General features: G+C 31.4%; 1 protein-coding gene and 1 pseudogene across 1 annotated transcript; both read left to right on the top strand.

The window, feature by feature from the left end:
• The first annotated feature begins 434 nt into the window (after nucleotides 1-434).
• On the top strand, nucleotides 435-7,429 carry LOC125874729 (MLO-like protein 6). The gene is made up of 15 exons (XM_049555738.1): nucleotides 435-704; nucleotides 788-845; nucleotides 939-1,183; nucleotides 1,525-1,641; nucleotides 1,881-1,941; nucleotides 2,097-2,185; nucleotides 4,168-4,242; nucleotides 4,389-4,483; nucleotides 4,581-4,630; nucleotides 5,190-5,230; nucleotides 5,796-5,969; nucleotides 6,069-6,104; nucleotides 6,289-6,356; nucleotides 6,614-6,674; nucleotides 6,774-7,429. The coding sequence occupies exons 1-15, from the start codon at nucleotides 582-584 to the stop codon at nucleotides 7,248-7,250; spliced, it is 1,770 nt and encodes a 589-aa protein (XP_049411695.1). The 5' UTR covers nucleotides 435-581; the 3' UTR covers nucleotides 7,251-7,429.
• Nucleotides 7,430-10,793: 3,364 nt separating this feature from the next.
• Nucleotides 10,794-12,168, top strand: LOC125874645 (uncharacterized; annotated as a pseudogene).
• The last annotated feature ends 5,249 nt before the right edge of the window (nucleotides 12,169-17,417 follow it).

Raw genomic sequence — 17,417 nt, 5'->3', positions numbered from 1 at the left:
TATTTTAAATATCGTGTCAAGTTAAATGGCGCACATAAAATAAGATGGGAGAGATTTTTTATTTTTTTTTAAGAAACGAAAATATTTTATTGATAAACTAATATAAGTACAATTATGTTCCTCCCTTAATTCCACTCTTTTAAGATTTATCTATGATCAGAAGGTCATTAGTGACATATTTCTAGAACTATGATAATTTAAATTTAATCTCTTTATGAATATTTTATGAATTTGCGAAATATTTGAGATAAAAGAGAAAATTAATTTGTGTAATTGCATAAGTGAGTCGTGAGTCCTCCGTGGTTTGTAATTTTCTCACGCGGCAATTAAGTCAAAGTCGTCCACCTCATTATCTCCCACGAATACTTGAACAATACTATTATAAAAATGGTCTATTCGCTTTGTTATTTCTTCCAATTTTAATTTTGATTGCAATTAATTGCCTAGAAAGCATTTATTGCACAAAGCTACATTATTTCACTCTCATAATTGTACGTACCTTGATATATTTATAGATATAGATATCTTGAGGAACAAGTTTTGAGTGTTTTTTCTTTTAGATCAGACGACGACGACGAAAGATGGCGGGTGGTGGTGGTGGAAGATCGTTGGAGCAAACGCCGACGTGGGCGGTTGCCGTTGTTTGTTTTGTGTTAGTTGCAATATCTATTGTCATTGAACATATTATCCACCTTATTGGAAAGGTAACAATATTTTATAACATATATATAAAAAATAATTATAACATAATTAAACCTTTAACACTTGTTGTTTTAATTGATTGCAGTGGTTGAAGTCTAAAAATAAAAGTGCCTTGTATGAAGCACTTGAAAAGATCAAAGCAGGTTATACATGTTTCTTAAATTTTAACCCATACTGATTCTGCCTGTAATCGGAAGAAATTACCAAACTAACAATAAGATTTTATTTGTTTACAGAGCTTATGCTGCTGGGATTCATATCATTGCTGTTAACAGTAGGACAAAGTCCAATTTCGAACATATGTGTATCAGAAAAAATAGGAAATTCATGGCATCCATGTAGTAAGGAAGAAGAAGATAATATAATTTCAGAAGATTCGTCGTCTGAGCAACACCGTCGGAGACTTCTTATGGAGGCCGCCGGTGGTGGCGTTCGACGAATATTGGCTGGTGGTGGTGGAGATGACAAATGCGCAGCGAAGGCATGACTTTAATTTTCATTATTAATTCTAGTTATCAATTTTGAACAATTTTTTTTGAAACATATGAGACTTTCCTCGAAAGTTCCTTTATAAAAGGGTCTAAAATAATGATCTAGTATCCTTTCTTCTTTTTTTTTTGTAACACTTTAATTTCAACTTTTCATTTGGCATGTTTAAGGCTATAAAATTAAATAACATTTTGGTATATTTGACATAACTTTAATTTAAAATCACAAGATTGAAAAAATAGTTATTTAAACACTTAATTATAAATTAATTTTCTATGATAGAAATAGTAGGATTTTTTCTTAACTTATTTTTTTAAAAAAATATTTTTGCAGGGAAAAGTACCATTTGTGTCTGCTGATGGAATTCATCAATTACACATTTTCATCTTTGTGCTGGCTGTTTTTCATGTCCTCTATTGTATTACAACTTTGGCTTTGGGAAGAGCTAAGGTAATTTTTTTCCACTTTTTTCTATTTTGAAAGTCCGTATACGTACACTTCTTCTTTTTGATGACAATTGAGAGGTTGTAAGCATTCTTAGTCACAGCTGAAAAAGGTCAATTAGTAAGGCAAGACAATACGTCGCTCTTTGCGAAATATAGCTTACATCGAAATATCTAATTGAGAATAAAAGTACAATACCTATTTTGTTTTTTTTTTTCATATATTTTTGTTTGGGGTATTTTCAGATGAGAAGTTGGAAGTCATGGGAAAATGAAACCAAAACAGCTGAATACGAATTTTCTCACGGTAAATAAAATTCAAATTTACATCATTTTTTAACATTTCATTTTGAATATAGAGGATATTTATGTCTAATAATAATCAGTTACGTATATATATTTGAAAAAGTAAAATATTCTAGAAAAAGTAATTAATTGATGATGATGTTATATACGTGGCAGATCCTGAGAGGTTTCGATTTACCAGAGAAACATCATTTGGAAGAAGGCACTTGAGCTTTTGGACCAAAAATCCTGTCCTACTTTGGATTGTAAGCACATACTTATTTAAAGCTCCATAACTTTTCCTTTTCCTATTTTTAACTTGGGCTCATTTAGTGTGAGGAATAAGCATAAATAGTCTTGGGATAAAATTTAAATGTCATGTTTGATTGACATGTTTGGGATAACTTATTCCACCATTTATAGTATAGTGATGGGATAAGTTATCCCATATACATGATGGGATAAGTTATCCCAAAATAACTAACCTCGGGATAATTTATCTTGGGATAACTAGTTACCAACCAAACGACCCCTGATAGTATAAAGTATAAATCTTAAAAGATAGTCCTGTCATTTTAATTTATTATATACTTTTGCTTCCCGATAGTCCTGTCATTTTAATTTATTATATACTTTTGCTTATAGTCTATCTATCTAAATATTTTTAAAGCTAAATTGTGTTACATTAATTTAATATTTTAAAATTAATATTAAAATATTAAAAAAAATAAAAAAATAATATAATTTGTATATAATATTGATCAAAATTAAAATAATTTGAATTTTAAAAAAAATGATAGAGTAATATAAATTAAGGTAGAAGAGAAATAATTACTTAAATTATCATAATAAGTGAAGTGAGTATTATGAAGACATCAAACGTGTTATAATCAATTAAATTATACTAGTAATGCAAATTAGTGGAATGAATAACAAAAAATCAAGAACGAACCTTCACGTATATTAGAAAAGGTCAACGAAATTGTTTAGATTATTCTAATTGATATGATTATTATCCTAGTGGACATTACTATTTTCACACAGGCACATGCATTACATTAGGTAGTATTTGGATCACGCAAATATTATTTTACGAGATTTATGAATTTCTCTGTAGTGAAAGTGAATTTTTAGTAATTATAACTCGTATTATAGGTTATAAAAGAATTTCACAAATGAATTGCTTTTAATTACAACCTAAATATATTTGGACGATGCAAATCATTTTTTTTCCTTTTGGACAGCTAATCCTAGTTGTTTATTATGGTGAGAAAATTCTCTTTTTTTTCTACTATATTCATAATCATACACGATTGATTATGATTAAGAAAAAAAAAAAGCTACTCCATATATAGACTAAGGGACTAAATTAACACCTCAACCGGACGGTCAGTGGTGGAGCCAAGATTTTTAATAAGGGGGTTTAAAATCTGAGAAGTAAATACACGAACTAGTGGAAGGGGGTTCGACATCTATTATATATATCTAAAAAATAATTTTAACCATGTATAAATAATAGTAATATTTTCCGCCGAAGGAGGAGGCATCAGACCGGACCCAATAATTATTTCCAATAATACATAATATTATACTGTTCACGTTAATTCTAGAATGGACATACAACATGCTAGAAGGCAGGGGCGGATCTATAGTGTGTCCAGGGGGTCATCCGACCCCCTAGGAAAAAAAATTACACTATATATATAAGATTAATTTTTTTGTGTACATGTATATATTTAAAATTGAACCCCCTGAGCATATGTCAAAGGAGTAGCTCAGTGGTTTATGGGGGTCAGGATTCAGCCTATGTGAGCTTTGGGTCACGGGTTCGATTCCAGGCAACAACATTTTTTTTATTTGAACCCCCTTAATAGAATTCCTGCCTCCACCACTGCTAGAAGGTTGCTTTTATTTTGCAAAACAGATATCAATAATAGAATTGTTTATTATCGCAATCATTAATTCCCTTTTTAGCATGTGTACTAAGTAATCCAATATTTTGTTACAACAATTTTAATACAAAATCGTTCAACGGTGAATATAACTAACTTTTCAATTATTTGACTTTTTCAACAAGCAATTTAGTTTGACTTTTGACTTCAAAATAACAGTAGTTATGTATGGTGTAACATGTTTTCTTTGATTGAATTTTTTTTTGAACAATATTCGTTATTAAATAACGATCTAAATTATTATCTTAATATTCCTTTTTTTTTTTCTACTAATTTTAGGTTGGCTATTTTTGCAGGTTTGTTTCTTTAGGCAATTTGTAAGATCTGTCCCAAAAGTTGATTACTTAACACTTAGGCATGGATTTATCACGGTAATAATTAATTTCACGCAGGAAAAATAAAAACTAAATTTCATATGCATTTAGTTCTTATTATTATTATTATTATTATGAAAATCAATTTTTTTAAACATTTTTTTAATTTGTAATTTTACTAATTTACTATTAAATGATGTCAGGCGCATTTAGCACCTCAGAGCCACCAAAAATTTGATTTCCGGAAGTACATTAAACGATCACTTGAAGAAGATTTTAAAGTGGTCGTAGGAATCAGGTTATTTAATAATTTCATTTTTCTTTAATTTTGTAAATATAAATTAATAATTATATTTTATGCTAATATTTTTATTATTTCTTGAATTTTTTTTCAGTCCCCCAATATGGTTCCTCGCCGTGCTCTTCTTACTCTTCAATACTCATGGTAAATACAAACTACTTCACAATATTTCTATAAAGATGATCTTTTCCGATAATTTATAATAATAGTTTAATTACGGTTAAATATGTTACTTTAGAGGTAACTAATATTTTTTTAAATGTCTTTGAATCCTATTGCGACATTGGATCCAGTGACCATTTACTAATGTCAATAAAAACTTTTTGTTATAGTGTATATATACAATCACGCGGAGTTAGAAGTCCATTTACGTGTTCGGTGGATAATTTAAATTCTGCATTTTTATTAAGAAATTTATTAACTATATAAAATAATAATTTAAAATTCAGTTACGATCACCGACATTGCTATTTCAAAATTTAGAATTTATAAAATTCAAATTCTAACTCCATCTCCATATATTATTTCATAAAGTTGCATAATATTTATCAAATTGTTGTTTAAGAAAATTGAGATATTTATATATTGTCATAGAAATTAAACTCATTTAATAAAACCTTTACTTTGATTAAGTGACATTGTATATCATTTCCTAGCAATAATGTTTGACTAACACATGATTTTATTATTAATTTTTGGGCAGGCTGGTATTCCTATCTCTGGCTACCATTCATCCCCTTGATTGTAAGTAGTAGTAGTTCACAAGTTTACTTCTTTCATTTGACATTATGTGAATGTCTCATTATCGTTTTTCCACATCATATATCAATTCAAAGTTTATATATATACATATATATTTCATTTTCCTTGGGTCCATAAACACATCATATTCCATTAACAAAAAAGGCTTAAATGGTTCATATAGTTGAAAGCTAGAGTAATAATCAATTCACCGACTGATCGTTGATTGAGTGTATTAACAAAAAATAATATATGTATTAATCTTGGGTATATTTATAGTTATTTTTTAGCGGTAAATACAAAAAAAAAAGGTATGCATGCAGGTGATCAGTGGCGTAGCCACAGCCACCTCAGGGTGTCCAATTGGACACCCTTCGTCGAAATATTACGTTGTATATATATGTCAAATTCTATCTTTCTTTAAAGGATATATATTTAAAGTTGGACACTCTTGATAAAAACTATGTCTTTGGTGCAGTAATAATGGGTGTCCATTTGGTTGAAGGAGTTTTGTGTTCGAACCCCCAATAACACAATATTAATAAAATTTCTGACTCCCTCACTGCAGGTGATATTGTTAGTAGGGACAAAGCTACAAGTGATAATTACAAAAATGGGGCTAAGGATTCATGAAAGAGGAGAAGTAGTAAAAGGGGTACCTGTGGTTCAGCCAGGGGATCACCTTTTTTGGTTCAACCGTCCTCGTCTCATTCTTTATCTTATTAACTTTGTCCTCTTTCAGGTAATAATAATTGAAATTAGCTACGAACTTCATTGTTCATTTAATTGAAATGATCGTAAAGAAGATATATAATCATTTTTCTTTTTTGAATAAATGCAGAATGCTTTTCAGTTGGCCTTCTTTGCTTGGACTTGGGTAAGCACTCCACTTACAATAACTTTTTAAACCAAAATATTTTGTAAAATAAACGTTAAACAACTTTGGTCTTGTTTAAGCATAAAAATGTGTCGATTAAAATGTTTGTATTTTAATTCTAGAGATCGAAAAATTATTTTGAGTCTTGCACTGATTAATATTTTTTTGTTTTGGGAAATACCAGTATGAATTTGGGTTGAAATCTTGTTACCATGACCATACAGAGGATATTGTCATCAGAATAACTATGGGGTAAGAATTGTTACTTTGTAATTAATACTCTTTATTTTTATTTGATGTTTGGCTATATTTTGTTTTATTTCTTATCTTCCTTCAATTCATCATATATGTTACTCAGACTATTCAAAAATTTTGACGTATACGTGTGGATCCTCCAAAAGTGTACAATTTTTGAATGATTCTACATCTACGTAATGAGATTTTTGAAGAGTCCGAGGAATGTAACAATTTGTAACACTAACATATTGTAACGTTGTTATTATGAACAGGGTTCTCATTCAGATTCTGTGCAGTTATGTCACTCTTCCTCTTTATGCCCTTGTAACACAGGTAATAATTAAATTGTACTTATATAATTACTCATAATTATCTTTTAGATGAGCGTATAAAATTAAACGGCAATGCTCAAATGTTGTGTATGCATTACAGATGGGTTCAAACATGAAATCAACCATTTTCAATGAAAGAGTAGCAACAGCATTGAAGAATTGGCACCACACAGCAAAGAAACATGTAAAGGATCAAAGCAAGCATTCTAATCCAGTGACACCAATGTCAAGTAGACCAGGGACACCTTCTCATCATGGCATGTCACCCGTGCATTTATTGCGCGGACACTATAGGAGTGATATGGGCAGTCTACAAAACTCACCTCGTAGATCAAACTACGATGTTGATCATTGGGACAACGAGGGCTCACCTTCACCCTCCCGATTTTACCAGGAGGCTGCCGATGGCTCGTTGCACCAAATTCAACTTGGTCAGTTGGACCATGAATCGCAAGAAGTTATCGGGCCTAATTCGTCACAAGTGGTTCCTCTACCACATGAGGGCCACGACCAACATGAGATCACTATTGCTGGATCAAGAGAGTTTTCGTTTGAGAAAAGAACAACCAGTATATAGATATTATTTAATTAACAAGGGGCACATTATATTCTAGATTATTTTTATTAATTTATACTTGATTTCGGAGAAATGACGATTGTAAATTTGATCCTAATTGCAACAATGGATCTCTGTAATTATGAGATGGAAAACTTGATCTGAAAATTCTACTAAATATTTAATTTTTCCGTTTTCAATTGTGGTCAGGATGATAATAAAATTGCAGGAGTGCCAAAATGTTAGAGCGGATTAAAATTGGTTGAGTTGTAATGTATTTTCCGAATCTTCAAGCTAATCCCCAACGGCCCCACTGTTTTATCCTCACTAGTTTCTGAGAACGTGATATCTAACTTTTTTTAGTTAAAATTTGAATCATAAAATAGTAAATCGAAAATATAAAAGTTATATAACTTAAAGAGAATATTTATCGTTATCAAAATATTAAAGAAGTTGATCAATTATAGTACTAATAGATAGGCAACATAACCTAATAACATCTTGTGGACCGTGCTTTAATCCTCAAGTAGTACTACGTGGTCTCCTTATATAATTATTCCAAGTTTCCAATAAAACATGACTCTTGCTTTCCTTTCATAATGCCAACAATATATGGGTCTCTTACTCTCCTCTCGCATACGATTTCAAACGTATAATTATATCTCATTGTTTCTATTAAATGTCAATAATTGTAGAAAATTAATTTAGAGCTAGACATTATCTTCTTCCTTCTATCTTCTTCAACATTACAAAGGAGGTTATGTTCACATTAAAAACACTTAATTTTCAATTAATGCTAGGAAGTTGAATCATATAAATTTAATGTCAAGGAGAAGGAGATCGTGCACGAGGAATTGACACAGACTTAACTTTATCATCACTCTATTTTTTTATAGTTTTTTTTTAACCATGTGCAACTAACCGGCAATAATTAAGGAGATGTAAGATTATTTTTAACTCAAACTCAACTTTTATCATCACTTTATTGTTTTTAAAAAATATTAAACACAGTTTACAACAACATAAATATATATTTGATTGTAATTTTATAATTTATTTTTTTACCAACCAATAATAATTAGTTTATTAAAAATTGGCTGCCTACTTTTAAAAAATGATTTTTTTTTTATTAATTAACCCATTAAAAAAAGGTTATATCAACTTTTAAAGAAGGATTTTTAAAATTCTTTAATTAACTTATAAAAAGACCGCGACTACTTTTAAGGTAAAAAAAGTATTATTAGTGCTCAACTAACGTGTATTAATTATCAAATAATTGACAATAATTAATCAAATAATATAAGAGGCAATGTTTTTTTATTAGAAATTGTAATAACACGAATGCAAAAATTATACAAAACTTATAATGTATACATACAATATTACCAACAATTATAGGTTATAACTATAATGAATACAATAATGAAATTAATATGATAAATGTACAAATTAAATTTTATTCATAAATTGCACATGTGATTTTTGTTATGTATACGGTAACTACATTATGTATACATTGGCTCGTATTAATCTATATATTCATTGGTCTGTATTCACTTAATAAATTTGTACACATTTATTCAAATTGAGATTGACATTTTTTGGTATACATTGGTTTGTATTCATCAAAATCAACATTCTAATTTTTTATGAGGAACTTATGAGAACATTTATTACCCATGAAATTGAAAACAAAAATTACAAATACTATAACCTGAATTTTCGCCAAAATAAGTTAAAATTTTTAATTTCACAAATCTTAGCAATTTCAAAATTAAGTGGAAAAAAACACTACATAATTATATATTAAAAGAAGATTTTGGGAGGACCAATGGATAAACATACATCTGATTTGCATAAACAAAGTAAATTAAGGAGAATAAGAAAAAAATTAGAAGAGCAACAAATATAAATATGAAAAAGATTTTAGAATGAAAAAGATTTTAGAATGAAAATAAAAAAAAAAGATTAATAACCTAAATTTTCGCAATTTTTTTTTTGAATTAATTTCAATTCCACAAATCATGAAATTCAACAATTAATTGGACAAGAACAAAATTATATATAAAAGAAGATAATTAGAAGTATCCATGAATAAACATATTATTATATATGATTTTCATAAACAAAGTGAATTAAGGAGAAGAATAGAAAATTTGGGAGAGAAACAAATATACGTATAAAAAGAATTCTAGAAAGAAAATAAAGGAGACAAAAAAGAGAAGAATTCTATTTTTAAATGGTTGACAAATAAAAAGAAGAGATAAAAAAGGAATAATAAAACAATAAATTTTACCTTTTCAAGAAAAAAAAGGAGCAATCAAACGTGTTTAGAGAAAAATATGGGAAACAAAAATACATTTTTTAAGAAAAAGAAAAATAACTATTGAATGCCAAATAAATAAAAGAAAGTCCAATTGTGCCAATAATTTTTATTTAAAAAAAAAAAATCAACCACCCGTGGTGAGCTTTATTAATAAAAAATAAAGAAACCAAATACAAATCCCAAACCCAAAAGTGATTTGGAAATAAAAGAAAAACAAAAACAACTACTAAACCAAATAAAAGAAAAAGAAGGAAAAGACAATAAAAATGGAAAAGGGCCTAAAATATCCTCGAAGTATTGGAAATGGTACACAATTACCCCCCATCCACCTATTGGCCCCCAAATACCCTTCCCATCCACCTTTCGGTCCAAATTTACCCCCTTCATTAACAGATTACAATTTAAAATAATTAAATAATACTTTTAATTACATGGCACTCAACCATTGGTTGTAATTTAATTATTTAATATAATTTTAAACCCACCCATTTTAACTTAACCCGCCCCAAATGTTATCAAACCCGCCCCGATTGACCCAATACAAAAAAACCCATCTAATTAAAAGAACCCTAAAACCCAAATAAACACTTCATTTCTTCCAATTTATTTCACGATCTGCAAAGGGTTTAGTTGCTTCCATCCTGATAACTACACTCATCAGTAAAGATCTCAGATTGCAAGGGTATTTTCGTTCACAATCTCGACTTCAACTCAAGTAAGAACTTTTGTGCACTTCGGAATTTCAGTTAGGGTTTAGGTTTTTATTGATTTTACTTGTTTTGAGAATCAATTTCTATTAATGTTAATGTTCCATGTTTTCTATGCTTTTTTGACAATTATTATGGTGATACAACAGTTTGTTTTGTGTTGTCTATTTATGTTAGTGTACTGTGTTACTATATTGATTTCGAGTAGGATTTTTATATTGTTGTCTCAAGTTTGTTCTTTTGTCTTTATTCGTTGTCTCTCTCTTTATTTTATAATTCTTTTCGATTTGTGTTTTTGTTAGTTTGATTTGCCTTTACTATTGTTAGGTATGAAATATTTTATTGAATGGTCCATTTTTTGGATTCCAGGTATTGTATTATATGTTTTTGTGTATGTAAAGTTTTACTTTGACGAATGTGGTCCCTATTCCTTTACTCTTGGTAGATTCCTCTGTTTTTTAAAAATATTTTGTTGTTGTCTAATAGCCCTTTTCTCTTTCTTTTTTGTCTATAATGTCCTTTTCTTGAAGAATGGTCGACAAGGTGGACCTATTATTCAATTATGGGGTTAGGTGGGTACTGACACCTACTGTTATTTACATTAAAAAATTGACTCATGTTTGGAAGGAGTATGATCCAGATTTATTGTCATATATAGACATATGTGAAGAGTTTCATGAAAAGTTAGGTTTTAGTAAGGTCCAACAACTTCTACTCAAAGGACCTTCTAGGAGGTATTATTTGATTGAGGGGGATTCTGGCATAAAAAAAATACAAACATCACTGTCTGTTAGGTTTGGTGTACTTGAACTGTTTGCTGTAGATAAGGGGGATGATGTTGTCCCAGCTATTGACATCAACCACAATAATGAACCTTACCTAGTCACAATAGATGTTGCTACTGAAGGTGAAACAAGTGAGGAAGAAAATGATGAAAATGAACCTTACCTAGTCACATTAGATGCTGCAGCTGAAGGTGAATCAAGTGAGGAAGAAAATGATGAAAATGAACCTTATCCCAGTGACTACAATAGTGAAGAATTGGAATCCTTTAGGTTGGAAAAGAAAAGAGAAGTTAATGATCAACTTGACAACTTTAAAGAGTTGGAAAAATGTATGAGCTTTAAGAACCTTGAAGAAGCTAAAAGGGTTGTAAGCTACTACTCAATTGCTAGGAAGGTTGCCCTTAGGGTTGATAAGAGTGACTCTGTTAGAGTTAGATATAAGTGTATCATTGGTTGTCCTTTTGTGTGTCTGATTTCTGAAGTTAAGAAAGAGTAAGGATTTGAAATTAAGACCTTGCAAACAAAACATACATGTCCAGAAGCATTCAAGAATAGAAGAGCTACTCAACAAGCTCTAGCACACTACTTCAAGAAGAATGTCCAAAATGATCCTAAGTGCAAAGTGAATGAAATGAGAAAGATTGTAGATGATAGCTTTAGGCTTAATATTAGTTATTCAAAAATGAAGAGGGTCAAAAGACTTGTGCTAGAGAAATTAGATGGTAGTTATGTTGATGATTTCAATAAATTGGAGGGTTATGCCCAAGAGTTAAGGGACAACAACCCTGGTACTGATGTGATTATAAACATATCCAAAGAGGCTTTGTTGGAACATGGACAAAGAAAATTTTTGAGAATGTATATTTGTATTCAGGCTTTGAAAAGTGGTTGGAGAGCTGGTTTGAGGCCATTTATAGGGTTAGATGGCACCTTTTTAAAAGGGAAGTTCAAGGGAATTTTATTGGTTGCACTTGGACAAGATTCAATGAAACATTTTTATCCACTTGCTTGGGCAGTGGTGGATAGAGAAACTATTAGAACATGGAAATGGTTCATTGAGTTGCTGAGGAACTCATTGGGGTTGGCAGATGGTGAAGGATTGACACTTATGTCTGATATGCAAAAGGTAATTTTGCAAGTGTTTGATAGTTTTTTATTATAGTTATTGTATACACTTGAATTTTTTTAAGTTATTCTATTCTGTTTTTTCTTGTTGTTACAGTGCTTGATTGGCGCTGTTGGTGATTTGCTTCCAAAAGCACAACATAGATGGTGTGCAAGGCACATAGAAGCCAATTGGTCCAGGTCTTGGAGTGGTGTACAGATGAAGAAGATGTTTTGGTGGTCTGCTTGGAGTACCTATGAAGAGGAATTTAATGACCAATTAAAGTCTATGGGTTCTGTGTCTAAACAAGCAGCCAAAGATTTTTTATGGTATCCACCACAACACTGGTGCAGGGCCTTTTATGACACTGTCTGCAAAAACCACTCATGTGAAAATAATTTTACCGAGTCATTCAACAAATAAATTTTGGAAGCAAGGGCAAAACCAATAATCAAGATGCTGGAAGACATTAGAATTAAGGTACTGCCACTATTTTATATAACTATTTGATAGTAACTATTTATGTTTAATCTGATAGTAATATGTAGGTGTTATGTTTAGATTATATATGTCATGTATATGTTATATATTTCACTGCTATTTATAGATTATGAAAAGGTTGAAACAACTTGAAGAAGAGGGTAAGAGGTGGACAGAAGAGTATTGTCCATACTCCATGGATCTGTATCATGATTTTAGAATGATTGCACAAGATTGTCAAGTTGTTGCTAATGGAGACTTAGGATATGAGGTGGCTGAGGGTATGGATAGACATGTTGTGAATCATGCTATAAAGAAGTGTACTTGTAAGACATGGTATTTGACAGGAATATCATGTCCTCATGCTATTAAAGCATTAGAACATGATAGACTAGAACCATTGAATGAGATGCATTGGTGGTACTCAAAAGAAGCTTACTTGTTTGTGTACCAGCCTAAAATTCAACCTGTTAGGGGTGAGAAATTCTGGAAAATTGATCCTTCTCAAGCTATGCAACCACCACAAATTCATAAATTGGTTGGTAGACCAAAATTAAAAAGAGTAAGGGAAAAAGATGAGGCAAGAAAAAGGGAGGGATTATGGTCGAAAAGTAGAAAAGGATTGCAAATGACATGTGGAAACTGCAGTGCTACAGGTCATAATCGAAGAAGATGTCCTTTGGTAAGTTATGTTTCATCAATTTATAATTACTTACAATGTATATTTATTTATCCTACTCTTTCACAAATTGTATAGCTTCAGAAAGGAAGACAAGTTCTCCCAGCACTCCAACCAAGTGAAGAAAATGAACCCATCTTTATGCCAACTCCTGGATTTGTTGCATCTTCTAGTCGATAAACAAGCTAGCAATCAAGTCAAGCATTCAGTGAAGTTCTTGGTTCTTCAAAATCAAAGAGAAAAAATGTTTCAAAGGACAAAGTTTATGCAATTCCAAAGAGGTCTAAAAACTGTGGAAAAGAAATAGTTGTTGCACCTTCAATTGCAACTGTTGATGAAGATGAAGTTGAAGATGGTATCGAATCTGAGGATGAGGATACAATGTTTGCACCTAGGATGATATCTGAAGAAAAGACTAGATTACAAATGAAGAAGCTGCAACAACAACCAATTGGTTCAAGAAGGATTAGTTTCAGGGGTGATGAAAATGGTGCTTCTATTCCTACTAATTTGCCATACTCACCAAGAAAATTGGCATGGAAAGGAAAAGAAGCTATGACTTCAAATCAGTTGACAGTTGAAAAAGAGACAAGAATTGGCAAATTGAAGGCAAAGAAAGGAAAAGAAGCTACGATTTCAGATCAGTTGACAGTTGAAAAGGAGAAAAAAATTGGCAAATTGAAGGCAAAGAGGGGTGGGAAGAAGTAATTGCATTATGAAGTTATTTTTTGTTTTCCAGTGTTATGTAATGGCATGATGAAACTTAATATTTTGACTTTTTTTATGTTACTCCATCTTGAACAAGTGTCTGTAAATTTTTGTGGGTTCAAAATATATGACAATGCCATTACTACTTATCTATGTAGTTGTTGTTTTTTGTTTTCCAGTTGCATTCTGTATGTTGCTTTATCTGGGAAGATGTCCTGATGGTAGGCTTAACAGATCTTGTGAGTTGTGAATCGCCAGTGATATTTCTTTTGAACTAGAGTGAGTTGATAATTTCTAGTGTTGGGAGTGTTTCTTTAATTTTGGCTGTCTACTAAGTGGTACAGACGATGAAATGGCTGAGAGCATATTATACTGCTAACCTGCATTTGTGTAAAATTGAAAAGCAATCCATAATTTAGATGCTGTAAAATTTACAAATTGCTGCAAAAAGTTGCAGATTGCTTTAAAAATGCAGATTGCTAAATGGTAAAAATGCAGATTTTGTAAATGGTAAAAATGCAGATTGCTAACATTAACAAGATTGCTAACAACTTTTCCATTACAATCAAGAGATCAACAAGAGTGCTAACAACTTTCAACAAACAAAACACAATGACATTACATCAGTTGTAAACTGCAGATTGCTAACATTACATCAAAATACTAACGACTACACCACACTACTAGAACAGAGCTACACCAAACTACTAACGACTACATACTACTAGAACAGAGTTACACCAAACTACTAACGACTACACACTACTAGAACAGAGTTACACCAAACTACCACGACTGCACATTACAAACGATCCAAGAAAAGAAATTCAAACATAACTACAGTATACTACATCAACTTGGTAGCTACAAAACCAACAATAATACCCCAAGAGATCAAAAGCAAGCTTATCAATTGAAGCCCTTTCAATTTCCACTTCAGTTTATTATCATCCAAGTTCTTCAAATTAGAACATTCAATATGATGTTCCAACCCCAAGTTTGAAACTTTATCCTCCAAATTTGAATTTTCAAAAAAAAGTCATATCATTCAAGTTAGAACCAATGTTTGGTTTATGAATTTCAATGCCACCCATTTCCTTTAGGATCTTCTTCAATCGGTTTCTTTCCTTCCAAATTGAATCTAATTCAATCTTTTGATTGTGAGTCTTCAATGACACATGACTTGGAAGTTTACTATCGATCCAATCCAATAACCACAAGATAATGAGCAAGGATGACAACATTTGAAGAATCGACGTCCACCATTCTCACGGTTCATAGCAGTAAAATATTTTTCTATCAATCCACACTTACATGTACTAGACTCAACTTGTTGAGGAGAAGAAACAGAAGAAGATGTCAAAATTGAAACAACACAAAATTTAACAAATCTGATGAAGAAGATGATTTCCAAAAGAGCTCCAAGAACTAACTGATGAAGTTGGGGGGAAATGTTTAGGGTTTTGTTTAAAGAAATGGGTAATGGGTGTTTTATTTGGATGGGTTGTGTATTTTGAAGATGGGTCGGGTGGATAGGGTGGTTTGGGTCAAACAAATTAGGCTTTAATTAATTAAATTTCCAACCAATTACAACATGCCACGTAATAAATGAAATAATTAAATAAATTTACTAAGTAGTCCGTTAGTCAAAAGGGAAAAATAGGTCCCTAAAGGTTAACCCCAAGGGTATTTTGAGGCCAAAAGGTAAACGAGGGGTATTTTTGTACCAATTCTGATACTATAAGGGTATTTTAGACCCTTCTCCGAAATAAAAAAGAAAAGACACAGAAAAGGCAAGAGCTTCTGGGGTTTATAAAAAACCCCAAATTAATGTAACCTCTCCGATCTTCAGCTCAAAATCTCATCTTCCATGGCTTCTTCGATGTCACTAAGGCTCCCGTCCAGCCATCATCTTCTACAAACAACAACATGTTTGGCTTGTAATCACTTGTACGCCAAAAACTCTCATTGACGCTATGATTCATTACCAATGAAGACTTCTTCAACATGGTTGTGGTAGATCTATGATGTAATGGAGGGTATGTAGATGTGAGCCTCGCCTGAAAAGAGATAGCCAAGAAAACGAGATAACACGGTAACCTACTACTTGCTTTTCCTTATTTTCCAACTTTTATTCTATCTTCTCAATAGATTGAACCCCAACAGGGTTGATACCACTATTTAAAAAGATAATTTTCTAGTTTAAAAACAAGCTCTCTAACTCATTGTAGGTGTTTTCACTCTCTGTTAAATTGGCATCCTATAACCCGTGTTCTGGATTCTCCTTAGTCTCAAATTTGGCATGTTGTTACTTTCCTGTTGAATGATTGTTTGTACCTATTGAGGTGTATCATTTATGTTAAAGAATTGTTTCCTTCGTGTACCTGCAAAATTAAAAGCAATATTAGCAAAAAAAACTGCTACAGAGTTCCCTTCTCGATATGTATGTAACACCTCCACTTCAATATCCATCATCAGTCCCTTAATGTAGCCTACATTAAGAGAAATCGACCAAGTGACCTCCCAAATTCCACATAGGATTTTTTGAGCCATTAATGAATCTGTTTCAATAATCAGGGGTACTAAGTCATGTTTAATACAATACTTTATACCCATTCTAATGACCTTTATTTTTACTTCAATAATAGAGACATTCTCCATCACCCTTGATTCAACATATATCATCTTTCCTTCTTCATCCCTTATACAGAAAGCCATTGATCCTTTTCCATCCTTTACCGCACCATCAGTATTACACTTGAATTTTCCCCGAGGAGGGTGCAACCAACAAACAATCTTAGTTTGAATCAAAAGAGTATAATTTTCGAGAAATTTCACAATATGTGGCCAACTGTTTGGAATGTCTTTTAACCATATGGATATTTGTACTTGGTAAACAAATATACATTTATGTGAATCTCCAATATCATGCTTTGTCTAGACATGCTGCCACCATGTTTGATCACATTCTTTCTCTTCCAAGTTTGCCAAATTATACAAGCAGAAACTGCTTTAAATATTGGCTTTAATTTAGTAGGACAGTCAACTTTCCACCATTCTTCTAATGTTTGTTTGATCTGCACCACCTGAAAATGCAGTCCTACTGTAACGACCCTGAAAACGATCTAGTAAAACTAGAGCCTCACATGTGTATTTGAAGTTGGTAACTTGATTAAATTATGTAAAAGGGCTTAAGAGGTTGATTAGCTAGTTGATTTATCACCTTTATAAGCTAGCAAGACCTTAAGCTAAGTCATGAAATCAATTAGAACCTAGACCCTCAAAACAGTCCCCTAAAAATAGTTTTTAGTTTTAAGTTAGGAGTGAGGGTCAACTTTAAATGGTCATATCTTTTAGCTCAAAATGAATTAGGTGAACTTTTACCTATTCAGTTAAAG

This window comes from Solanum stenotomum, chromosome 8 (genome assembly GCF_019186545.1).
Source record: "Solanum stenotomum isolate F172 chromosome 8, ASM1918654v1, whole genome shotgun sequence".
NCBI lineage: Eukaryota > Viridiplantae > Streptophyta > Magnoliopsida > Solanales > Solanaceae > Solanum > Solanum stenotomum.
The sequence above is the reverse complement of the archived record's forward strand: the minus strand, read 5'-3'. Positions and strand labels throughout refer to the sequence as shown.

Excerpts from the sequence above, each read along its gene's own strand:
- LOC125874729 (XM_049555738.1), top strand. The coding sequence starts at position 582 with ATGGCGGGTGGTGGTGGTGGAAGATCGTTGGAGCAAACGCCGACGTGG. Across the intron at positions 6,105-6,288 it reads CCTTCTTTGCTTGGACTTGG|TATGAATTTGGGTTGAAATC; the intron begins GTAAGCACTCCA and ends GGGAAATACCAG. Across the intron at positions 6,675-6,773 it reads TTTATGCCCTTGTAACACAG|ATGGGTTCAAACATGAAATC; the intron begins GTAATAATTAAA and ends TATGCATTACAG.